The following is a 24216-nucleotide window of genomic DNA, read 5'->3' as shown; positions in this document are numbered from 1 at the left end:
AACAAATTAACCTCATTACATCTGTTACTATGTCTCATATGTAAAAATATGCAATAACTGTACTATGTCTACAAATCCATATATTCTATGGTTTTCTCATTGCCTTCATAGTTACCCATAGGATGAATGTAAAAATGTTCGGTAACGCTCAGAATTTAGGAAACGTGTTACCAAGAAGGAATATGAGAAATAAGAAATAAAGTATAGACAATTTAATCGTTATTCACTCTTAATCTTAAAGTAGAAACTGGACTTTTGCAGGCTTTGCCTTTCACCTACGGTTCCGCAGAAAGGAAGTAAAGAACGTTTGGAAGGTTTATTTTCTGTTTTGACCCGACTAAAGAACGTGAATAGATAATCTTACAGACAGCGAACTAAACACTCTAATGCCATTGCGCTGTAAAAAAGACATGATCTTTGATGTCGTAAATAAATTTGCAATGTTAAAAGCCAGAATAAAACCTTGACTTGACTTGTTCTTATAATGTACCTTCATATTTTAACTTTCAAAATTGTAATCGTAGTTTTCAGTGTGAATAATATATCAATAGATGGCTACAAGATTTTTTATGAACGATATGCTTCTCTTGTTATTTCCTGTTAAGCAATATGAGTAACGTAGTTGTTTGTAAAAAACCTATTATGCCATTTTTATAAAATACATAAGTGATAAAAAGGGCACCAATAGGCCATTTGTCCAGGGCGTCTATCACCTTACTCTATGATGCCTTTTCATATGATGCATGGTATCTATTGCATTCTATTAAAGTCAATTTCTGTGCTATAGGCCTTTATCGTTTGCAGGAGTGTGGGGATAAATTATTTATTGTTATTTTTAGAGCCAAAATTAATACATCAAAGTAAACTAAAGCACCAAACAATCTGTATTTTTCTAAATTTCGTTAAGGGTAACACTTTAACTATACGGCTTGTCAGTCACACCACCGATATTAAATCATCCATTGCTGGTCTCAAGGCGGGTTGCGGTATAATCTACAGATCTATAATTATTCACGATTATATAGCATGAGAAGTTACAAATCTGCGATCATGCATTCTGGATGAGTGGCGTGAAACAGGCATTCATGCATATATATGAAGCGTAATGTACTACACGCCACAGTTTAGCAATCAGAAGTTAGTAAGCAGTTTTATATATGATTAAAGTACCAGTAAATTGCAAACAAGGTGGCATCCTAATACTTGCACGTTATTCACACACGTGTAGCATTATAAATAGCCTTATGCACTTGTAAAACCACCTACAGTGTATTGTAAGGATGCAATGACCGAGGACGCTGAATCAGGTGACGCCCATGCCAAAACAGCTGAGTTGTGGGATATAATGGACTTGGACCAGAACATGTGGTGTGCAGGTGGCAATACTGTCCACTCACCGTTCCTGCGCTGCTGCAGGTATACTGTTACTGCTGCTGACATTGTTTGTGACTCAAATTGCCCAACATTCTTATGACTGAGGACACAAACAATCCGTACTGATGAAATTTTATTTCCGAACAAGCACTTTAACATTCTATTGTTTGCCAGTTTCGATCGTTAACGTTGGCATGCATTATTTTATCGTTTCACTGTTGTTATTTATTCGGTTTTCGTTTTACTTGTTATTGAGAAGGTTATGTAAGGTTAGTTCAGTTTAGGGTATTAGGGGAGAATCTAATCTTCAATTACGCAGTATACACGAAAAAGTAGTACATTTTTATTTTGTAGTCTACTAGTAATAAAACTGAGTATGAACTAAATTCATACAACTTATTTCTCATACAGGATTTTCAAACCCGGTACTGTGACTGGATACTTTTGAAATAAGTGTACGTACAACTGTTATAATGGTACAATAGATTTATATTAAAAATGTGACTTCTATTTTAAAATATTAAAAATTAATTGAATTATTACAAACTATATTAAACAATGGTGTTCATAAAACAATTGCAAATAATGGTATTAACATTTACATTAAAACACAACAATAATGACAGACATAAAATATAAGCTTCCGATTTTAAAACTGATCTTGATCACTTAAGGGGAGTCGGGTGCTCCATTTAAGCCCATGTTAAATTCTTAAACTTTAAGGAACATTTACCAAAAAAATATAAATGATAGCACTTAGAACTTTTTTTTATTGATAAAGCACAACAATATACATATTTTAACACAAGATTTTTGTAAAAAAATATTTTTTGGATTTTTGGCAATTTTTAAAAAAAATACTCTAAAAATTACCAGTAATTTTTATAAATTAGTCGCAATAAAAAATTTTCTGATAGAAATTTTTTTCAACCATGTGTTAAAATGTGTAGATTAATACCCTCTCCAAGATAAAAAAAATTATTAATCTATTATTTATAGTTTTGGAGATAATGTTCCTTATTTACCCAAAAAATTCATTTTCGGAAAAAGCCATTTATTTGAAACATCCATTAGCTTAGCAACTAAACTTGCTTTATAAATGCATTCCTGCACCATATGAGGGATTGTCTGCTTCCTCTGCTTCATAGTCGTCTTCTAGCCTCTTTTTTGCCAGTGTAGTCTGTCTTTGACACTTTTTTTCTATTTCATCGACGGCTTTATTCGCTTTTTTGATGCGTAGCATGTCCATGTCTTGAAGCACATACACACAGTTTACCCCAGGTACAATCCCTAATTTAGCAAACACTTCGCATCTGACTACATTGTCTTTGTTGAAGACAGCAATAGCATCATATATCCCTAATTCTAGAGTTGATAGCATGACAAAAGTTCGCTTGGGAATACGAGCCCAAATCATGTTATTGAGCGATTCACTTTGGTTCTGTTCAAGCAGGTTTAGAAGAATTTGCAAATTTATAATGTCATTAGTGCCACAGTTACCTTTGTACTTATTGTAATCTGCAAGACAAAGAACTAATTTTCTTACTAGACAAACTCTCCTTTTGAGGCTCTGTTGGAATTGGGCTTGGTGCACTAGTCCTAGGTTCTGGGCTTTGTGTAATAGGCCTAGATTCTAGGCTTCTCACACAGTCACTATCTACAAACACCACTTCCCTACTTGCTTACGTTTTTTAAAGACTTTGTTACAAAATCTAGGCATTGCAATACCTTTGAAATAAAACTTCTAACACACCGAAAACACCAAGAACTTCAAAAAATAAACTGTGACATTTGAAATGTTATTCTTGGTTTTAAACAGAAGAAAACAATAACAAACAAGGTAATGAAAGAAAAAACAGGTGACAAACAACTGTACCAATAGCCAGAAACGTAATAGTAATACAGCTCTCTTTTGCACAAAGAGTTATAGTACAATATAAAACACTGTCTCCTCAATGCTGAAACTCTCACCAAAAATTTGAAGTACAGCCTTTAGAAAAAAATTTATTCAAGAACTACTTGACCGATTTTCATGAAATTGGTCTTGAATTAACCGCTATGAAAAGCAGAATAATATTCAATAAAAACACAAAAAAAGTAATTTTTGACTCATTTGACCTCCCGACCCCCCTTAAACATTCAATTAAACTTGGGCTCCGTCTCGAATAAAGTAAAAAAAATATATACAAAAATAAAAAACTTTATGTTATTGGAGAGTTTGTTTGAATTAATATAAATATATACCTGTCAATTGATCGAAGCAATGCCAACAAAGATCAAATGTAAATATATTAGGTATAAAATTCACTATTTAAACTAACTTTCTTGTTTATTTCTTGTTTTCAACGGTTATTGTAATACGTTTAAATAAGCTAATTAATGTAATAAAATAATTAATTATTTTATGTCTCGTGTAAAGTGTTATTGCATTTTTAAATAATCACCTTCCCCATATGAATAGGGGGAAAAATCCAGGTTTTTACCCAAAGATGAAAGAAACCCTGTATTTCATGTCTATTTGACACTTTTAATTACATAATTTAAATACGTATTACATAACACCCCCTTGGTAACTACATCCGAGGATATTCTTTTCACCGCCAGCGTCCAACTTATTGAAAACAGAATTACTTTTTAAATCTACGCCCCGACGGGATAAAGCTTATTAGAACACAACTTTTATTTCAGTTAATTTTAAGTAAACAAATACCTCTTTTCTATTACATAATGGAAGTGACTTTTACATGAGTGTACCAATTTTGAAATATCGACCAGAATCTGTGACCAGAACATTTTGAAAATGTTCAAAGTTAAATACAATTCGTATATTAGGCATATATAACACAATCTCTGTATGTTAAATTGTTGTAAACATTTTATACAATTACCACCCATGACTAATATCACTTGCTATATCGTAATACAAGCCTTTATATTTCTTGGTTATGAAAAGATGGCGCGTGTGATTTGAAACACGTTCTTTGTCATTGTAGTTGGGAAGGTTAGACTTTAAGTATAAAAAGCAGTCATTAGGAGAAAAGTACGGATTGTATGGAGGTTAGAGGGTGGATGAATTGTCCCCGGTGAAAAGTTCTCTGATGTCACATCCCTAGAGTGAGACAGAGAACCGTCATGGATCAGAACAATGCGACTGTGAACATTCCACGGCGCTTATTCTGTATTGCACGACTGTTATAACTCACACCATCAGATGTGTTTATAACAATTTGTAAACACAAGAAAAGTTTTTGTATTGTTTGACTCATAACTGTGTTTTCACTCATATCATCAAATGTTTTTATAACAATTTGTAAACTAAGAAAAGTTTCTCTATTGTTTGACTCATGACTGTGTTTTCACTCATATCATTAGATGTTTAAATAACAATTTATAAACACAAGAAAAGATTCTCTTTTTGAATCATGACTGTGTTTTCACTCATATCATCAGATGTTTTTATAACAATTTGTAATCACAAGAAAAGTTTCTCTATTGTTTGACTCATAACTGTGTTTTCACTCATATTATCAGATGTTTTTATAATAATTTGTAAACACAAGAAAAGTTGTTCTATTGTTTGACTCATAACTGTGTTTTTGCTCATATCATCAGATAACTATTGTTTTACTCATAACTGTGTTTTCACTCATATCATCAGATGTTTTTATAATAATTTGTAAACACAAGAAAAGTTTTTCTATTGTTTTACTCATAACTGTGTTTTCACTCATATCATCAGATGTTTTTATAATAATTTGTAAACACAAGAAAAGTTGTTCTATTGTTTGACTCATGACTGTGTTTTCACTCATATCATCAGATGTTTTTATAACAATTTGTAATCACAAGAAAAGTATGTCTATTGTTTGACTCATAACTGTGTTTTTGCTCATATCATCAGATGTTTTATAACAATTTGTAATCAAAGAAAAGTTTCTCTATTGTTTGACTCATAGACTGTGTTTTCACTCATATCATCAGATGTTTTTATAATAATTTGTAAACACAAGAAAAGTTTTTCTATTGTTTTACTCATAACTGTGTTTTCACTCATATCATCAGATGATTTTTATAACAATTTGTAATCACAAGAAAAGTTTCTCTATTGTTTGACTCATGACTGTGTTTTCACTCATATCATTAGATGTTTTTGTAACATTTTGTAATCACAAGAAAAGTTTCTCTATTGTTTGACTCATAACTGTGTTTTCACTCATATTATCAGATGTTTTTTATAATAATTTGTAAACAAAAGGAAAGTTTTTCTATTGTTTTACTCATAACTGTGTTTTCACTCATATCATCAGATGTTTTTATAATAATTTGTAATCACAAGAAAAGTTTCTCTGGTGTTTGACTCATGGCTGTGTTTTCACTCATATCATCAAATGTTTTTATAACAATTTGTAATCACAAGAAAAGTTTCTCTATTGCTTGACTCAAGACTGTGTTTTCACTCATATCATCAGATGTTTTAATAACAATTTGCAATCACAAGAAAAGTTTCTCTATTGTTTGACTCATGGCTGTGTTTTCACTCATATCATCAGATGTTTTAATAACAATTTCTAAACACAAGAAAAGTTATCTCATAACTGTGTTTTCGCTCATATCATCAGATGTTTTTATAATAATTTGTAAACACAAGAAAAGTTTTCTATTGTTTGTTCAGTGTTTCCGTAAAAATAAAATATTTCTGCAATAAATTTCTAATATTTTTTTCAATTATTAAAAAGATAAAAGCCCAAGATTAAACAAAAGTATTTCAGTTCCAAATTATATTTCTAAATAATGTCTGAAAATGACTTAACTTATTTTAATTATTTAACGCAGTAATATTGTGTTTTGAAAATGTTCATATGCGTTATTGTAACAAGCAGCTTCTGTACAACTATAATGCAATCAGTTCCAGCGGTTTGTTGATATTTTTATACCTTTTAGGATATTTTAACACACACGTCAGCAAATTTCATTTATTGATAACGTATATTAGGCTTTTATTTATTTGTACGAACATATTTTTCTTAGAGAGCTGTATTTATGTTGATAAAAAGAAGAAGAATTGAACATTTCAGTAATAAAGAGTAATAAATACTACTGGTCGGTATTGGCCGGGCAAAAACTTCGACAACACTTATCTTATTTCTCCATGGAGCATCAGTTTGTTTTCTTGATTGATGATGACTGAGCTACATTTTCTTTTTCTATTGTGAGGAACAAAAAAAATATAAGTAATAATTTTAGCAAGAACGGTTATAAGCTCTTAGAGTATCAAATAAGCTACATTTTGAAATATAAGGCACAATAGCTGTAGGTTTTGAGTTTGTTTCATTATTTTTTGTAGAAGGTAGTACTGAAATTTTAGTGAAATTGAAAACTCGATGTGCAATTTAAATTGTGTGCAGCCTAAACGGTTTGAAATTAACTGTAGGGTGGAATATTGAATAACGATTCCCTCGTTTAGAGGCCAAGGAACAAGTGTAGTTAGCTGAACCTGCGATGGTTCTTAAGACCTTTGCATAAAATTATCATTAAGACTCGTTTAACCACATAAAGATAGTCTGTTTGCTAATCAGCTGATACTATTATAGTGCGGGTACTTACCAGTGCCTCCCCACTGGTCGAGCTGCGTCTCCGGCGCCACGACTGCCAACATAACACAATCGTCAAACCAGTCATCGGTGATCAAATTAATAATAAGCAGAAATTTGGTTTTAATTGTACATTAATTCCTTAACCTGATGTTAATTAAAATGGATCACACTCCGGAAATTAATTAAATAAGAAACAATTAAGCACTACCTCAATTCAATACGTACATAAATTTAAAACTAATTATTTAGGATGTAATTAGGCTGAGGCGCTAATTGAGTACTACCTAGTTATACCAGAGATCATTAATGGGTTCTGGTTATATTGGTTTGTCATTTTATTGGCTGATGTATATAACTGGCCGTTAAAGTATACGTACAATCTGTTATAAAGAAACTAATTTAATATTATTTCCGTTCTTTACAGTTCTTGATACTGAGCTGCCATTTCCTTAACATGTTGACATTGAACTGTGTTTATATTTTAATTTATTGTACTGAAAACGATGTTTTGTTTGCCACAGTCCTTATTTTGCTGACACCATTTACATACTGCACGGCAATAAATAAAATGACAGTATAAAATAATTTAAGAATTGATTCAAGTTCTCTAACAACTTAATTCATTACTTTTTTTAGTAAATCCGAATAATTATGAATTTTAAATTGGCGCCAAGTGCCGTCTAAAACTATGACAGTCAGTTTTCGGTAAGATTGGAAGAATACGCGCTCCTGCGGTGTTACAACCTAATGATTTTGTTAACAGCAAAATTCTCATCCAAAGCATTTTATGTTATATTATTGATTTTAATTATTTAAATATTTAGCCAATTTTATTCACTGTGAATAAAACATTGTTTCATTTCAGAGCCTAAAGACAACAAAAAGTTCCCAGAAGTCTTCAAAGGTACAATATGAATATTACAAAATTCGGTTCTTTTGATCTTGGCGATATTAAGTTTCAAAATTATACAAAATACAAAACGAATAATATTGTAACACATACGTAGAAATTTTCGCGTAGATAATAGCCATAAAAACAATATATAAACGTAAAATCCTTAGCCATATCGACAGAACTAAAATCCATACTAGCGTCTTGTAATCTTCACGTGATAGACAGGAGAAAGACAAAGAGCAAACTAAAAATATTTTTAACCAATGTTTTCCATTGGCCACCATTTTGAAATGGTATAAATATAAACACTCCAAGAGTCCGGTTTTATGGATGGAGACTATTTCCTATTTCTAACATAGTTTGGAACTTAAGCATCATGTTAAAAGCGTAGCGGCAGATGTGTGCCCGACTAATAAAATACTAAAAATACTAAATACTAAAACGTGCGTAGTTTTATAATAACTTAGTAAAACACCGTTCATGCCAGTTTTAGGAAAGCTACTTAAGAACTTATTTGTAATTTGTGATAATTACACATTGTATAAACGGACTACATGCTAGACGGTTGGCTTAAATGTGTCATATTTGTTGTATAATAACGTGAAAAATAAATAACTCATTTCCTATTTGTAAATTGAAAATTTTTTATATACCGATGATGTAACAACAATAAAAAAGTGTGATCAAATCCTGTCGGATGATAAATAAGGACATTGGTCCCTTGTAGGTCCCTGCAACAGAGAACTACTGGGTATTTTGAGTAGAGTTTTGATGTGACCGCCCAAGATGATGATGGGGCACTGATAAGCCTCCTCCCACACGATCAATGGGGCCAGGATTATTTCACGCGTGGATGACTGGGTGAGGGGAAGAGGAGGGGGTCAATTATAAATCTTACCAGACCGTAACACCGGTGGGGGGAGGGGAAGGGAACAAAGACACTACGGTGATGTTTTGACTGGTTCACATCCGGCCTTAACTCAAGTATTGTCTTCGGTTGCGGCTCACACAGTATTTGTCCACAGTTAGGATGCTGTGTAATTGTATTAGTGTAATCATCCTAAACGCTTGTACGTTTAGATGATGAACGCTCACAGGACAGCATACTGTTTCACTAAATACGAAAATAACAATGCTTGAATCTGACAAATGTTTGTTTGAAATGTTTGAATTGTTAAACTTTTGCAATACCTGTCGAGAAGTTGTGGAGCGACAAAGTTTGGGATTGAATACCTGTACTTGTAGCGAGCGGGTGGGTACGTATACTGTACCTGAGGTCACTCATGTTGCAGGGATATGTACAATTTCTAAACTATTCCACATTGAAGTTTATTTTTATCTAACAAAAATAAATAAATCTCAGTAAAATCTAGGGACTACACAAACAAATTTACTAGCTTTAGCATAGCTGAAACCACAGATTTAAAATAGATTTTTTAAGAGAAAAATAATTAGAAAATCTTTTTATTTACTACAATGTTAGTTCGGCATGTAATACGAAATCTCAGTTTGTCATTTAAGAAGTTCAACATTCAAACCCCGAAATCACCCCCTATTGCTACAACACGCCCGCGATAACTTCGCACTCAAGATCTTGATACTGTTCATCAAGCTAGATAACTCACTCAAATAACAAATAATTTCTAACAGGGAAAAGGCTAGCAGTACGACATGGCAGTGTACACTGACCAGGAACGTGTTCGACGAACGCCAAATTAGTGCAGGCTGGATATTGCACGCTAGTCGGCCGTGTACAACGGTGTCTGTCGAACAGTTTTTGCCAGTCTCGAGTGGATGGATGACTGCTCGCCGCCGAACCAACAGCGAACAACAGACAACGAATAGAATTTGAATCACACTGTAGACATTTAGCTATGTTACAACGTAACCAAAATTGTACTGAAATCGACAGATCAGTAAGTGAAGGGAATTGTGGCCATAAATCTTTCACGAGGCTTTCTGGGTTGATCTAAACCTTGGTCTCCAAGTCAGTCCATTATTTATTTTTCTTCCCTATTTTGAAGGGACATCATTTATATGCTAATAGCAATTTTTCAAGTGTACTGAACATTTTTAAGAGAATACTGTTCAAACCAATTTGCAAGTCTGTATTGACCTCCGCAGAAATAGAATCCGTGATCTCTCGGCTAGAAAGCCGAAGCCTTATCCCTTGGCTTCGGTGAACAATGTATTTAATATCCATTATAGTGCTTTCACTGACGGTTATTCTCTAAAATGCAAGTCGGGTGAGGGAAACACTAGAAAGTTATTTGGCTCCCCCCCTGATGTATATATGGAGGCTTCCTCTGGTGTGCATTAATTCGCTAATGCCCATCACGTCTAATCAGCTTTATACCGGAGGGAGCGCAATGTGATCATGAGACCACCTCACTGTACGACAGCGCAATCTACAGTTACTAAATACGAAGCAAATATGGTCCTAAACCTTTTAAAATTTATAAATGGATTAAAAACAAACGGATTCTATGGACATGTTTAAACTGTATTAATGCCGAAGGATAGTTTGAAAGGATAGCAGGAATGTTAGGAGTATTTACCATCGCGTTTCTGTTATTTGCGATGCACTTGGTGCCGGCAAATGCCAGCAACATTCCTGTGATATTCGCTTGGCAACTCTATGTTTATGTGTGTCTTTATTACTTTAAAACAGCGAAAAGCGGGTCAACTCAAGTATTATAGAACAGTCTGGATATTCGCTTTACTAAGCCCTTAAGAACTTACGTTTGTAGGTAAATTAAAATATAAACCTTGTATATATTGGCAATAAGAGTGGTGAAACTCAACTCAATTAGTTTTCATCCCAATGTAATAAATGAGACGGCAATCATTTTGTATTGTTTAGAGCTGTTGTTTAATCTTTCTCGCCATTTTTCTATTAGTAGGTCGATTTCAGTGAAATGTATCATCAAAACTTATCTTTTCAAACCGAAGGAATTGTTATCTGTAGTACCGAGAGTCCAGAATTAAGGAAATATAATATCACTACGCTGTACTATAAACCGCTCTTGTATGACGTTTGAAATAAAACAAAAACCAACTATAAACCTTTCTTTTTTTATAGTGAGACGCTAATAGGGTGAGACGTGACAAATGGTTTTGTGTACATTTAGCCTTCTTCCGAAACAAATAGAGCAAAAACAATCCATATATTAAATAATGTTTAAAAATAGTATACATATAACGGTCAAACCTATGGTGTCGCACTCGGTTATTTGGTTAGATATTTTTTTATTTTAGAGTAAATGCCCTTTAAGATAACTTTTCTTAAAACAGAGCAAACATAAACATAACGAATTCAGTTCAGTAGAATTGTAGGCATGTTGAAGATAAACAATGATTTACATTACAATAAGACTATAAACCCGTTCCTTTATGATGTTTGAAATAAAACAAAAACCTATGAGTAAGACGCTAATAGAGTGAGACGTGACAAATGGTTGAATGGTTGTTTTTGTACATTTAGCCTTCTTCCGAAACATATAGACAAAAAACAATGTATATAGTGAATAATGTTTAAGCATAGTACATATAAAACAGTCAAACCTATGGTGCCGCACTCGGTTTTTGGTTAGTTTTTTAAATTTCAAATTCAATGCCCTTTAATATAAAATTTCTGAAAACAAAGCAAAAGAAAAATAACGAATACATTTAAGTAGAATTATAATAGGCATGTTGAAGATAAACAATGTTTTTTTAAATTAGAATGAGAAAAGTTTTGTATGATGTATGACTTAAGGATATCTTTTTAACGAAACAAAATTATCGAACAAAATGAAGCGTTTTAAATTAAAGTACTACTGAAGTAAATTAAATATTTTATAATTAAACACGTTAATTCCTCTAATTATTTTTCATATTGACTACATAATAGAAAACATTTACATTCTTATCTTCAGGCATTTTTCTATAACCTCAGTATAAGACGCTCTTAAATACTACTTTAAATACTTACAATTCTTCACCAAATACTTTGCATTTACCTATTGTTCTTGTCATCAGTAAAGGTTAATTAAAACCCTGTAACTAAATAATGTTGAAATTTTAAAAAAGTTCACCAAACCTAATACTAATTGTATCACTTTGCAAATAAATTAATGAAAAACGATATAACGAGAAGATGGCCGGCTAGTGAGTATCTCGCCATTACAAAACAGTCTTGACCATACAACGCTTTAATTCTGTAGTAAAACGGGGTTTACTGCCTCTCTTATCAGACATAAAATTTTATTGTATCCTCCAGCCAGTCCCTTATCGAGAGAAGTGATAGAACTAAAACAAAACCTCGAATGTGAGCTAAGAATATAACAATAACTATGAATATATTAACCAGCTGAATACCTATTTGTATACTACTCTTGTTGTTTGTTTTCTGTAAATACGAAATCGTACATTAAAATTTATTAAAATTAAACAATCAGTCGGATGGTCCAAAATTAATCTGAATTAAAACCTTAAATTTAATGCAGTAATATATTTGTACAAACATTTTCCAATTTAAGTCATAACTCTACTGTTATACTCGTATATTTAAGGTAGTGTGTTTTTAAACACAGTTCTTCAAGTTTTACTTTTTTGCAGGCAAGTAAAGTAGAAAAAACGTCGTAGCGCAATGGATATTGTTTGTGCTGAAAATGGTGCTTGGGGAATCCTCTATAAATAATATTATTTTTCGGAAAGTTAATTAAAGTGACTTACAAGTTTTATTAATAAAAAATAGAATTTCAATACGCTTGTTACAATTAATTAATTTTCTTAAATTATTTTTCACATCAAATAAAAATGTATCTTTAGACATGTTTTTGGTTGGTCGTGGATTCAAAATTGGCAAAGATTTCCAGTATAAATACCCCTAAATTCTCGTGGAGTGATGAAACAAAATTTTATAGAATTTTCTAGGGGGAGGTAAGTTATATTAAAGGGCTGTGACACCAAAATTTATAAAAATCCTACAAAAAAATCGATCGCTCCATCTTAAAGTTCTCCGAATGTTATATCACAAGAGTACATTCGTTGGTTTCAAATCCTATCTAGAAACTTTAATAGCCGTATCCAAAACTATTGTGAACTGAAAATAAACAAATCAGTCACTGAACTGAGTTCCCACATATAAATTTTGTGATTTTAACATTGTTTAGAGTAAACCACACAAACTCATGGTTAGTTGGTTGCTGCAACCTATGAATGTACTCCTAACAATACAACTCCTGAATATGTAGCATATTTATACAGAATCAAGAATGCATGCAGAATTCAATGTGTTGTTAAACTATTAATGTTACTAAGAAGTGAGGGATCTATTCCAAAACTGATCCTTCATTGTACAAGATACTTCTATGTAATGTGCGCGACTTAACTGTTGAATTTGGACATGTATAGCGCACGGTCTACATGTATTTTCTAATTTATTAAGGACCGAAATGTTACAAAAATGTTTTAATGAAATAAAATCATTATATAGCTACCGGTACTGTAAAGTTGCTATTGAAAGAGGTTTCTGGAAACTGTCGGTAGAAGATGACAGTTTTAATTTCGTTGTAAGAGCGCAGGCGCGGGCGGTGTACCAGTAACAACTTCGGACGAGAGTGACAGGCGGTACTGAGGACACAAGCGCCGACATTGTCACCTGACCTTGACGGAGGACATGTGAGTGACACGTGCAGACAAAGACAGCCCGCCTCCATTCTTCGCCTCCGGGTATCTGGAAGACTCTCGTTCCTTCAACCTGTCGCTACTGCTTGTACACACTCATCGAATTCCTGTTCGCTAACTACTGCAAGAATCAGTATTGCTATTATGTATGATGACAAGGAGTTTCCTGTTACCACCAATATTGCCAGGGTAGTTTCTCTGAATGATATTACTGGTCTCAACTTATATAATATGAGTATTGATGACAAGGAGTTTCCTGTTACCACCAATATTGCCAGGATAGTTTCTCTGAATGATATTACTGGTCTCAACTTATATAATATGAGTATTGATGACAAGGAGTTTCCTGTTACCACCAATATTGCCAGGGTAGTTTCTCTGAATGATATTACTGGTCTCAACTTATATAATATGAGTATTGATGACAAGGAGTTTCCTGTTACCACCAATATTGCCAGGATAGTTTCTCTGAATGATATTACTGGTCTCAACTTATATAATATGAGTATTGATGACAAGGAGTTTCCTGTTACCACCAATATTGCCAGGATAGTTTCTCTGAATGATATTACTGGTCTCAACTTATATAATATGAGTATTGATGACAAGGAGTTTCCTGTTACCACCAATATTGCCAGGATAGTTTCTCTGAATGATATTACTGGTCTCAACTTATATAATATGAGTATTGATGACAAGGAGTTTCCTGTTACCACCAATATTGCCAGGATAGTTTCTCTGAATGATATTACTGGTCTCAACTTATATAATATGAGTATTGATGACAAGGAGTTTCCTGTTACCACCAATATTGCCAGGGTAGTTTCTCTGAATGATATTACTGGTCTCAACTTATATAATATGAGTATTGATGACAAGGAGTTTCCTGTTACCACCAATATTGCCAGGGTAGTTTCTCTGAATGATATTACTGGTCTCAACTTATATAATATGAGTATTGATGACAAGGAGTTTCCTGTTACCACCAATATTGCCAGGGTAGTTTCTCTGAATGATATTACTGGTCTCAACTTATATAATATGAGTCACAGAGAAAGGAAGCGGCTGAAGGAAGACCGGCCGGTATGTGACGTCACCAGAGTGAGCGAAGTGAGTGAGTGAGTCAGCTGCGGAATGTGGCGGGGACATGTGAAGGCCAGCTGGTCATTCTCAGGTCAGAGGTCTTCCCCCCCCCCCCATAACACAATCCGCCCTGTTCTGCTCTCTGCCCTGTTTCCAAACACGAAAAGGTTATTATGTCACTCGATTGTTTGGGACTATTCAATTGTCCTTTGTTCCTAGACATTTGTTTTATTACTGTCTAGTGTGGATGGTTCCAGAACAAAACGTGGTACAATAGACGTGCTTTGAATATTTTTATTTTAATGCGTGTTGCCATGATATGTGCTCTAGTGGTTACGTACCGAGTTACAAGTTTCTGTAGTTATAATTACTTGCAGCAGTAGTTAACACTTTCTCAATATAGCCTTTCCCAAAGGTGTAACAACTATGAACGTTTATTTTATCATTCATAACTGTGGGAGACATGGATGAATGGTAGAACAGAAGCATTGATGTGTTACCATTATTCCATGCCGTGATGGAAATATAATAAATCCTCCCAATAAATACAACAGTATTTTATTCTTTTGCATACACTGATATGTGAAACCAGGTTGTGGTATTTTGGACCAAATGCATCATCAAATAATTTATAGACAATAATTTTTAACTACCTCTCTTAAATCCATATATTTGCTCATACGATTCCATAAAAAAATGCTCAAACATAAATTATACATGTAATAAAAGGTGTCATTTGACTAGAAGTGATATGAACCTATATCAACAGTCAAAACTGGATAAAATACCAATATTTTATGCTTTAACTCAATAAAACAAAACTATTTTTTATGAACATAATACTAACTTTTAACCCACTATTCTAAGACTGCACTTTAGTAATAGTACCAGTTAGTACTGCCAGTATCGCGTACCGTGAACACAAGTATCTCAGTAATAGTACCAGTTAGTACTTCCAGTACCGCGCGTAGCCATGCATACAAGTAACTCAGTAATAGTACCAGTTAGTACTGGAAGTATCGCGTAGCCATGCATACAAGTAACTCAGTAATAGTACCAGTTAGTACTGGAAGTATCGCGTAGCCATGCATACAAGTAACTCAGTAATAGTACCAGTTAGTACAGGAAGTATCGCGTAGCCATGCATACAAGTAACTCAGTAATAGTACCAGTTAGTACTGGAAGTATCGCGTAGCCATGCATACAAGTAACTCAGTAATAGTACCAGTTAGTACTGGAAGTATCGCGTAGCCATGCATACAAGTAACTCAGTAATAGTACCAGTTAGTACAGGAAGTATCGCGTAGCCATGCATACAAGTAACTCAGTAATAGTACCAGTTAGTACTGGAAGTATCGCGTAGCCATGCATACAAGTAACTCAGTAATAAAACCAGTTAGTACTGGAAGTATCGCGTAGCCATGCATACAAGTAACTCAGTAATAGTACCAGTTAGTACAGGAAGTATCGCGTAGCCATGCATACAAGTAACTCAGTAATAGTACCAGTTAGTACTGGAAGTATCGCGTAGCCATGCATACAAGTAACTCAGTAATAGTACCAGTTAGTACTGGAAGTATCGCGTAGACGTGCACACAAGTAACTTAGTAATAGTACCAGTTAGTACTTCCAATACCGCGTAGCCATGCATACAAGTAACTCAGTAATAGTACCAGTTAGTACTGGAAGTATGGCGTAGACGTGCACACAAGTAACTCACTGTCAGTGCCATTATTTATCGCCGCCTAGTTGGCAGCAGTGCGTGGCTTGCGCCTCAAGGTTGGCAACACTCGCGGATTGCAGACTTGCCAATTATTCTTGGACTGTGATAGCAGCTAATAATTGTAATACTGCTTCTATATGTAATTATAGCCAAATAATATTATAATATACGCATTAAACTCTCGTGCATATTAGATTACTTATATATATAATAATGTTTTTGGCTCCACACTTTTTGAGTAATTTTTATAATGCCAGTGGTTTTACTACCGCACGTTCATTCTATGCAAAAGCAATGCACATTTTCACGTAACAAATCTAGTATAACAGTATAGTCCATAACAATATGGTTAACACAAGACGTGCAAAAGTTTTTTTCAAATCTTTACAAGGAATATAAGGTTTAGAAATTTCCATTCGCAGTATAACAACTCATCCTTTTCCCCAAAAGTTTTCCACAAAAAATCATCTAAAGTTATTTTTATTTATGTTTTCCTCAGTAGAAAATATAATAAAGATATCAACAATTAAATTGGAAATAAAAAATGCGTTCTAATGAGGTCGTAACGTATGAATTACGAACCTCAAATGAGGGGTTTCAGGTTTTAACAACGCGACGTATGAATGCCAAAAGCAAAAACATTTTAATAGCTAAGAGTGTAATTAAAAAACGTGAAACTAGAGCTTTGCTGAAGCGAACTCAAACGTTTGGCTCTAACCTAGCGTGTCGGCTAAGAGTAACTTGCGGACTGGACGTTGTGAGATGTGCTGAGACTTAAGCTGCGCGCCCACTGGGTCGTCACGGACGGTCGGTACGGGACTTTTCAAAAGTTTTAAACATTGAATTAAATGAGCATGCGCCCACTGCGTCGTCACGGCCGTCAACGGCGTTCCGCACCTTTGGCATGCCTGATAGAAAGTCTGGAGCTACGAACTGTAGGACTGTCGGTACGGCATTATCACGTTCTACGCTGGAATATTTTAACAGTGTGAGAAGAGAAAACGTCTAGGAAGAAATTGGAGCTGCGATGAAACCACCAGGTTTGTTTTCATTTTCTTAATACATTAGGATGTCAATAATCCTTTCTAACTTCGATCAGTCTCTTCTCTATATAATTCTGCTTCCAGCATCAGTAATAGTGTTTCAAACTTATCGTGAGTAATCCTGGAGTACTTAAGGTTATCTTCCAAAGGTCCGGAAATAAAGAGTAAAATCACCACAAATCAATCTTTTTCTGTTAATCTTATAAATCCAAAACCTCCTCCTTTTTCTTATTCCTTTTTCTTATTTTAACATTGTCCTTTTCTTGTTATAAAAAACGCACTCACTACTGCAATTTCCTCCTCCACATCCATCTTTCAACAGATCCTCTCCCAAACTGACTTCTGTTTTGGCGGAAGGCGGATGGAGGACAGTGAGGAACGCCCGATCCAGTGCGCTCACCCCCTCTAAAAATGTCGTAACAGCCCTGACGACCCAGCGGGCGCGTAGCTTTACTTTTATATCAGTCTATTACCTGTGAGAGGTGTCGGTCAACTCTGAGTGTGTCGGTTTGAGAGAATGGTCTGTGGCCGATGGAGTTGTGCTAAAAAGAATTTTGGAATTTGATTAGAGATTCACTATTTTCAGTTTCTTTATCTCGTTGGCGGACGCTAATATGGCCGTGTTTTATATCTCAGTTGTGTGGGTCTCAATATATCAAGATAAAAACATGAAATGTGTAAAGAATATTAATTTGGTATGTTAACGCTTTTGCCACCCTCCTACTTCGATCCCCACCTAAACCAGCACAATTGTAAATAAATATCATTGCCAGAGGAAACTGATACATCGTTTTGAAACCAAGTAGTTTGTGTTGTATAGCCTACTACCCAGTAAGTGTGTATCCTGGTTATTCGACCTGAGGTATTGGTAGAATGACCCCGTAGCCCGCGGCCTGGGCGTGTCGGTGTGGGAGTATGGCCACTGGTCGCTCTGAGCTGTTCTGTTGTTCAGTCGAGACCTTACCTTCTTTCACTACAACTTGATTAATGCTTTTACAAATCCTTTGGTATGTCTTAGGTGATCACGTGGTTGCAAGCTGATCTTGCTCGATGCTGATAGGCAGGCAGGTTCTTTAGAAAATATTCTAGTTCGCAGTGTGAGTTTTATGACGGACATAAAACCAAGTCAGAAGCAATAAAACCAAGAAAGTGGGTTTAAGAGCTGAACTGTTTGACCTTGAACTTGCAGAACGTGACTTTTCGCTGCTTATATCCCGTACAACTACCATTCCGTTTATCGTTCCGGCAAACGTTGCTTTGGCTGCGACTTGTTTCAAACTGGTAGTTCAGACTAACAACGAAATAGTATTTCAATATTGTTTTAGATACTTAAATAACAATAAACTTTAAAAGCATGTGAAGAATCTAAATACAAATCAATTTTTGTTTTAATACTTTTTTTAAGAACTACACCTTGTTATAGATTGGTGAAAGAAATCCCAAATTTTTTAAGAATTAATACAACTATATAGAGGATATGTCCAAATTTATATTATGATTGTATATAATTTAATAAATGTTTACAGATTTCAACTACTTTAATGTTTACGTTGAACGAGAGTACTCATTAAAAGTAGATAGATTCTTTTAAATCTTCTCCATGTGTAATTTTAATTACAATTATAACAAATGTTGCTAGAATAATCCATAATTCTTAACACATTCCCCCCAGAGCTTACACGTGCTGACTCCTCTGAGCCGTCCATAACAATACTTTGTGCCGCTTGGGAGCCAAAGTGTTACCATCGTACACTGTAGTTACAGAAGTATTGATGATATATTATACTACGTTCACTCCCAGAGCTTACACGTGCTGACTCCTCTGAGCAGTCCATAACAATACTTTGTGCCGCTTGGGAGCCAAAGTGTTACCATCGTACACTGTAGTTACAGAAGTATTGATGATATATTATACTACGTTCACTCCCAGACCTTACACGTGCTGACTCCTCTGAGCAGTCCATAACAATACTTTGTGCCGCTTGGGAGCCAAAGTGTTACCATCGTACACTGTAGTTACAGAAGTATTGATGATATATTATACTACGTTCACTCCCAGAGCTTACACGTGCTGACTCCTCTGAGCAGTCCATAACAATACTTTGTGCCGCTTGAGAGCCAAAGTGTTACTATCGTACACTGTAGTTACAGAAGTATTGATGATATATTATACTACGTTCACTCCCAGAGCTTACACGTGCTGACTCCTCTGAGCAGTCCATAACAATACTTTGTGCCGCTTGAGAGCCAAAGTGTTACCATCGTACACTGTAGTTACAGAAGTATTGATGATATATTATACTACGTTCACTCCCAGAGCTTACACGTGCTGACTCCTCTGAGCAGTCCATAACAATACTTTGTGCCGCTTGGGAGCTAAAGTGTTACTATCGTACACTGTAGTTACAGAAGTATTGATGATATATTATACTACGTTCACTCCCAGAGCTTACACGTGCTGACTCCTCTGAGCAGTCCATAACAATACTTTGTGCCGCTTGGGAGCCAAAGTGTTACCATCGTACACTGTAGTTACAGAAGTATTGATGATATATTATACTACGTTCACTCCCAGACCTTACACGTGCTGACTCCTCTGAGCAGTCCATAACAATACTTTGTGCCGCTTGGGAGCCAAAGTGTTACCATCGTACACTGTAATAATTACAGAAGTATTGATGATATCTACTACGTTCACTCCCAGACCTTACACGTGCTGACTCCTCTGAGCAGTCCAGAACAATACTTTGTGCCGCTTGGGAGCCAAAGTGTTACCATCGTACACTGTAGTTACAGAAGTATTGATATATAAATCTATTTTTGTTTACGTTTACCGAATTATACAGGAACAGCTCATTTAATCAGTATTGATACTGATTGATCTCTATTCTCTTTTACTACCAAATTAGATAAATAAATTTGTATTTTGCAAATAACTAATTCGACAAGTAACATTATAGTTAAATTATTTGTTAACTATACCTGTGAATTCGACAGATGAGCACAATAATATTGTTACGTTTGTCTATTACTGTTTTTTATTTTATTTTATTCAAACAATATGTAAAGCATTGACAAGTCTAAAACTATGATTTAAAAGTTGTAGAGCATATTCATATTCAGGGTGTTTCGTGCGAGGTGGGCACATATATACGTCAGTAGACACAAAATAAAACTGAAAACTTTACGTCTGTTCAGATTTATTTTTTATCCCAAATCAAAACCTGTTAGATTGTATAACATGCAACTTGGCGCATTTATGTTAAGATAAAGTCAAGAGAAATATTTAAATAACAATGATCACTTTCTATTTCAAAATGGCGGCATTAAATTAAATATCTAAAACCTGTTAATCCTACTTAAAAATTACAAGAATAATTATGATTTGCAAGTTACACTATAAAGGTTGCATTCAAATTTGTTTAAAAATAAAATAATTATAAAGTAACTGCATACATTGTAGTTAGTGAGTGTTTGTGCTTTCTTACATGTGAAAAGTATGTTCATAAATCTAAGTGATGATTAAAAAATGTTATCCATGTTAAGTTTTGTCCCCAATTGCTACCTGCCTAAATGGTCTGCCGACAAAATGCGTTTCTGAAACGCCTATCTTACTTGTTTGCGTCCACGCTAGCCAGTCAGTGCGTGTAGGAATGATGACGGAACATTGTGCGGTTTTGTTATATAGATAACTTACCGAGAAAGAGGCGACGCGACGGTAGACCTGTAAGTTTGTTAAAGTAAGTTTTTACTATGGTCGAAACTCGCTATCGGGCCTCAGATTAGAAGATTGTACAATTATGGTCCTTACCGATTTTGAGATTCTGTTAAACTTGCTGTGCCAAAGATAACGAAGAAATGTACGAGATACAGAACTCCATTTTAGCCACAGTTTGACTAGGAGATTCCTGGAAAATGTTGATTTTCATATCAGATTGCAATACACCTTCAAAATATCCAAACTGATTACGGCGCAGGACAGTTGTGAATAGAATCGTCTCTCTCGTCGACAAACACGTTCACGCATGCAGACAACACGAAACACCTAATTTTGTTTCCGTGTTTACCATTTGGTTGGGAAACAGAAAACGTTGTATCTTGACTACAGACACATGGAGACTTGTAGTTGGCTAACAATCTGTAGACTAGCTGGAAACATCTCCGGGTACAAGAGAGAACATTGTGGAGACAAGTCCGCAAGTGTGGAGTAGCGAGCCAAGTCTCAGTGTGCCGGGCCGCGGGCGACTAACAGGACACTAGTGCCACCTGTCCTTGTCCTGTCTTCACGTCTCCTGCTGGAGAGAAGCTCTGGACATCTGGACCGGCTCCAGCGGAGCATATCATAGCATGTACCATTATGAGCATTTTATTTTATATAAGTATTATTTGGTTATTACTATTTAAAGAGGAGTGATATTTTATCACTAATAATGTATTTTAAGCGGTTAGGAAAATAACCCTTTAACCCTTTTTTACATATCATTCATTAATACCAATTCCACATTAAAGGCACAGTAAATTTTTGTACGAGTATATAAAATGTTTGCCAGGACAATATTAATTATGAACAAATTCAACGATACTTTTACAACACATAAACAAATACAACGCAACGGAGTATCGAAGGAGTCGACGGAACGTAACTAAATCCTTACCCACCAATCTCACAAAGTAACTCCATCGCGTGCCACATGATAAAAAAATTCCATATTATGCTTTTACTCAATTTTTTTCACACATTTTCTTACTCTGCGATTTCCTCATAGCCATCATTACCCATGGTTACCCATGCAAACAATGTAGAAATATAAGAATTTTAATTTTAACCATTAATTCTGAGTTTTTGACCTCAACATCAATCATTCGACCAAGAGGAACCAAGTACCAAGTTTCGATCATAAAGCCATATACTATATAATATGTTACTCTATGTCTCAAGTGAGGACCTTTCATAAAGAGTTACTGCACACAAAACAAAACCACCTATTTTAAGAAGAATCTGGCGAGCCAGTAATATTGGTCTCCAGATTTTAGTTTTCTTTCTGCGTTATTAATTTAATAATTTCACTCAGTGGAGAATTCTGCTTCAGTGTTTATAATATTAGATTACTAGAGTTGACTCAAATAGAACTGGTGGGCCAAGGTCAAGTCTTGGGCTGATGATTTGGATATTTAGCTGACGGTTCTCCTTAATATTAAACTTGTGTCAAAGCTTGAATTTCATCCACGAGTTATTTGAGTTTATATTACGTAGAAAGCAATCTTCTATATTGCTTATTTTATATAACTTGGTATACTTGGTGGTTCGTTAGCAATCTTTATCACTGTATTGTTTCTGCGATATCAGTAGGTATAAATTATTCACACAATTATCACTCATAATTCAAAATGCAACTAACAATCTTTCTTATTTTTAAGTCTGGCAAAAAATCGTATAATTTCTACGCTTTAATAATTCTTTTAAAACTGGAAATACTCATCATACTTTTCAACAGACTAGTAAAACATTGTTTGGGTTCGTACAGATATCCACAGGTTTCAGAATTACATTATTTACTTTTAGTTTTATTTTAAGACACCAGGAGTGTAGCTGGAGACATTTATTTTCAACCTATAAACCAAAAGCTGTAAGTTAGTCTTTAAATTGTGTGTAATCATTCCTTACTTTAAACCGTACAGCATGTCTAGCAATAAATTGTTATTCTTTTCGATTCACTAGTTATAGTGTACACATTGACATAAAACTATTGAAATGCAGTGAGCTGAAAATTACGTTTAAGATGCCGGATGTTTTATAGAGCGTAATATGTGTTGTAAATAGAAGTGTACCAGCTAACTTACGAGGGGGACATTACTGCGTATTAGTGGAGTAGGTCAAGGTTGTCGGTCACCTTCTAATAATTAACGCTATGTTAATCATCAACAATCGTGTGATATATCCCACACTGGTATTCAATCAATCTTTAATGGTTTGGACCTACTTTCTGTACCTCTGTACCCCTCCAGCTAGTAGCATCAGGTCACGGCGCGACGTAATTTTGTTATACTTGAGTTTTAAATATTCTAAAAGATATTAAATTTCATATAAAGTACATAAAATAACATTTCAATTTAAGAAATGTAATCAGATATTTTGTAATGGATCGGTTTTAATATGAGAACTTACGAAACAAACGCAAAGGTATACTAAACAGTCAAACAATTTTACTTAAACTCAATAACGTGGCTTACGTAAGGGACTCCTTAACGCTTGTAACTACACACAATTTAATTTAATTAAAGTCTTACGTATGTTTTAAATTTTTGAACCCTTAATAGACAAGAGCATATTAATTTTGGATACAGATTTGTGTGCTGCTAACGCTTAACATAAGTATAGACCAAATTGAAAATACTTGTAACATTTAATATGGTTCTTACCTTTTTTCTATCTTTGAAAATAACACCTTGAAACGATATTGAGTTTTACCCCAAAAGAACAATTAAATACTTAAATACTTAACTTAAACCTTAAATACTTTCAAAGCCCTTAAACTTTGGTAGTAGAATAAACAATTGATATTTCTGTTTGTTATTAACTCCACATTATAGGGTTATCTTTATATTAAAAAAAGGGTTTTAGTTGACTTTTCATTATACTAATGATGTTTCATATTAAATATATAATAAATATAGTGCAGTCATTGAAGCGAAAAATACGGTCTTACCTCCGAATTTTTTTACTGTGAACCGAGTTGCATGAAATTTTGGAATTAGGCTCATCTTACCCTTAACATGAAAAGTGAAAATGATCTGAACTCCGCCTATTATCTTTAAGGGGTGTAAACAACCCCT

At 34.4% G+C, this 24216-nt stretch overlaps 1 protein-coding gene across 5 annotated transcripts in view; it reads right to left on the bottom strand.

Moving 5' to 3' along the window:
* The window catches only part of LOC124357421 (pleckstrin homology domain-containing family A member 6), a 194270-nt gene that overhangs the window by 137294 nt on the left and 32760 nt on the right, over positions 1–24216 (bottom strand). For all 5 annotated transcript variants that reach the window (XR_006921942.1, XM_046809213.1, XM_046809215.1 and 2 more), the window contains one exon: positions 6979–7020. Coding sequence is in view for 3 of the 5 variants with exons in the window: in XM_046809213.1 (XP_046665169.1) it covers positions 6979–7020 (42 nt within the window). In the remaining 2 variants the exon portion in view is untranslated. The remainder of the gene's footprint in view (positions 1–6978; positions 7021–24216) is intronic.

Source organism: Homalodisca vitripennis, chromosome 3, assembly GCF_021130785.1.
Source record: "Homalodisca vitripennis isolate AUS2020 chromosome 3, UT_GWSS_2.1, whole genome shotgun sequence".
In the NCBI taxonomy this organism is placed as follows: Eukaryota; Metazoa; Arthropoda; class Insecta; order Hemiptera; family Cicadellidae; genus Homalodisca; species Homalodisca vitripennis.
The sequence above is the reverse complement of the archived record's forward strand: the minus strand, read 5'-3'. Positions and strand labels throughout refer to the sequence as shown.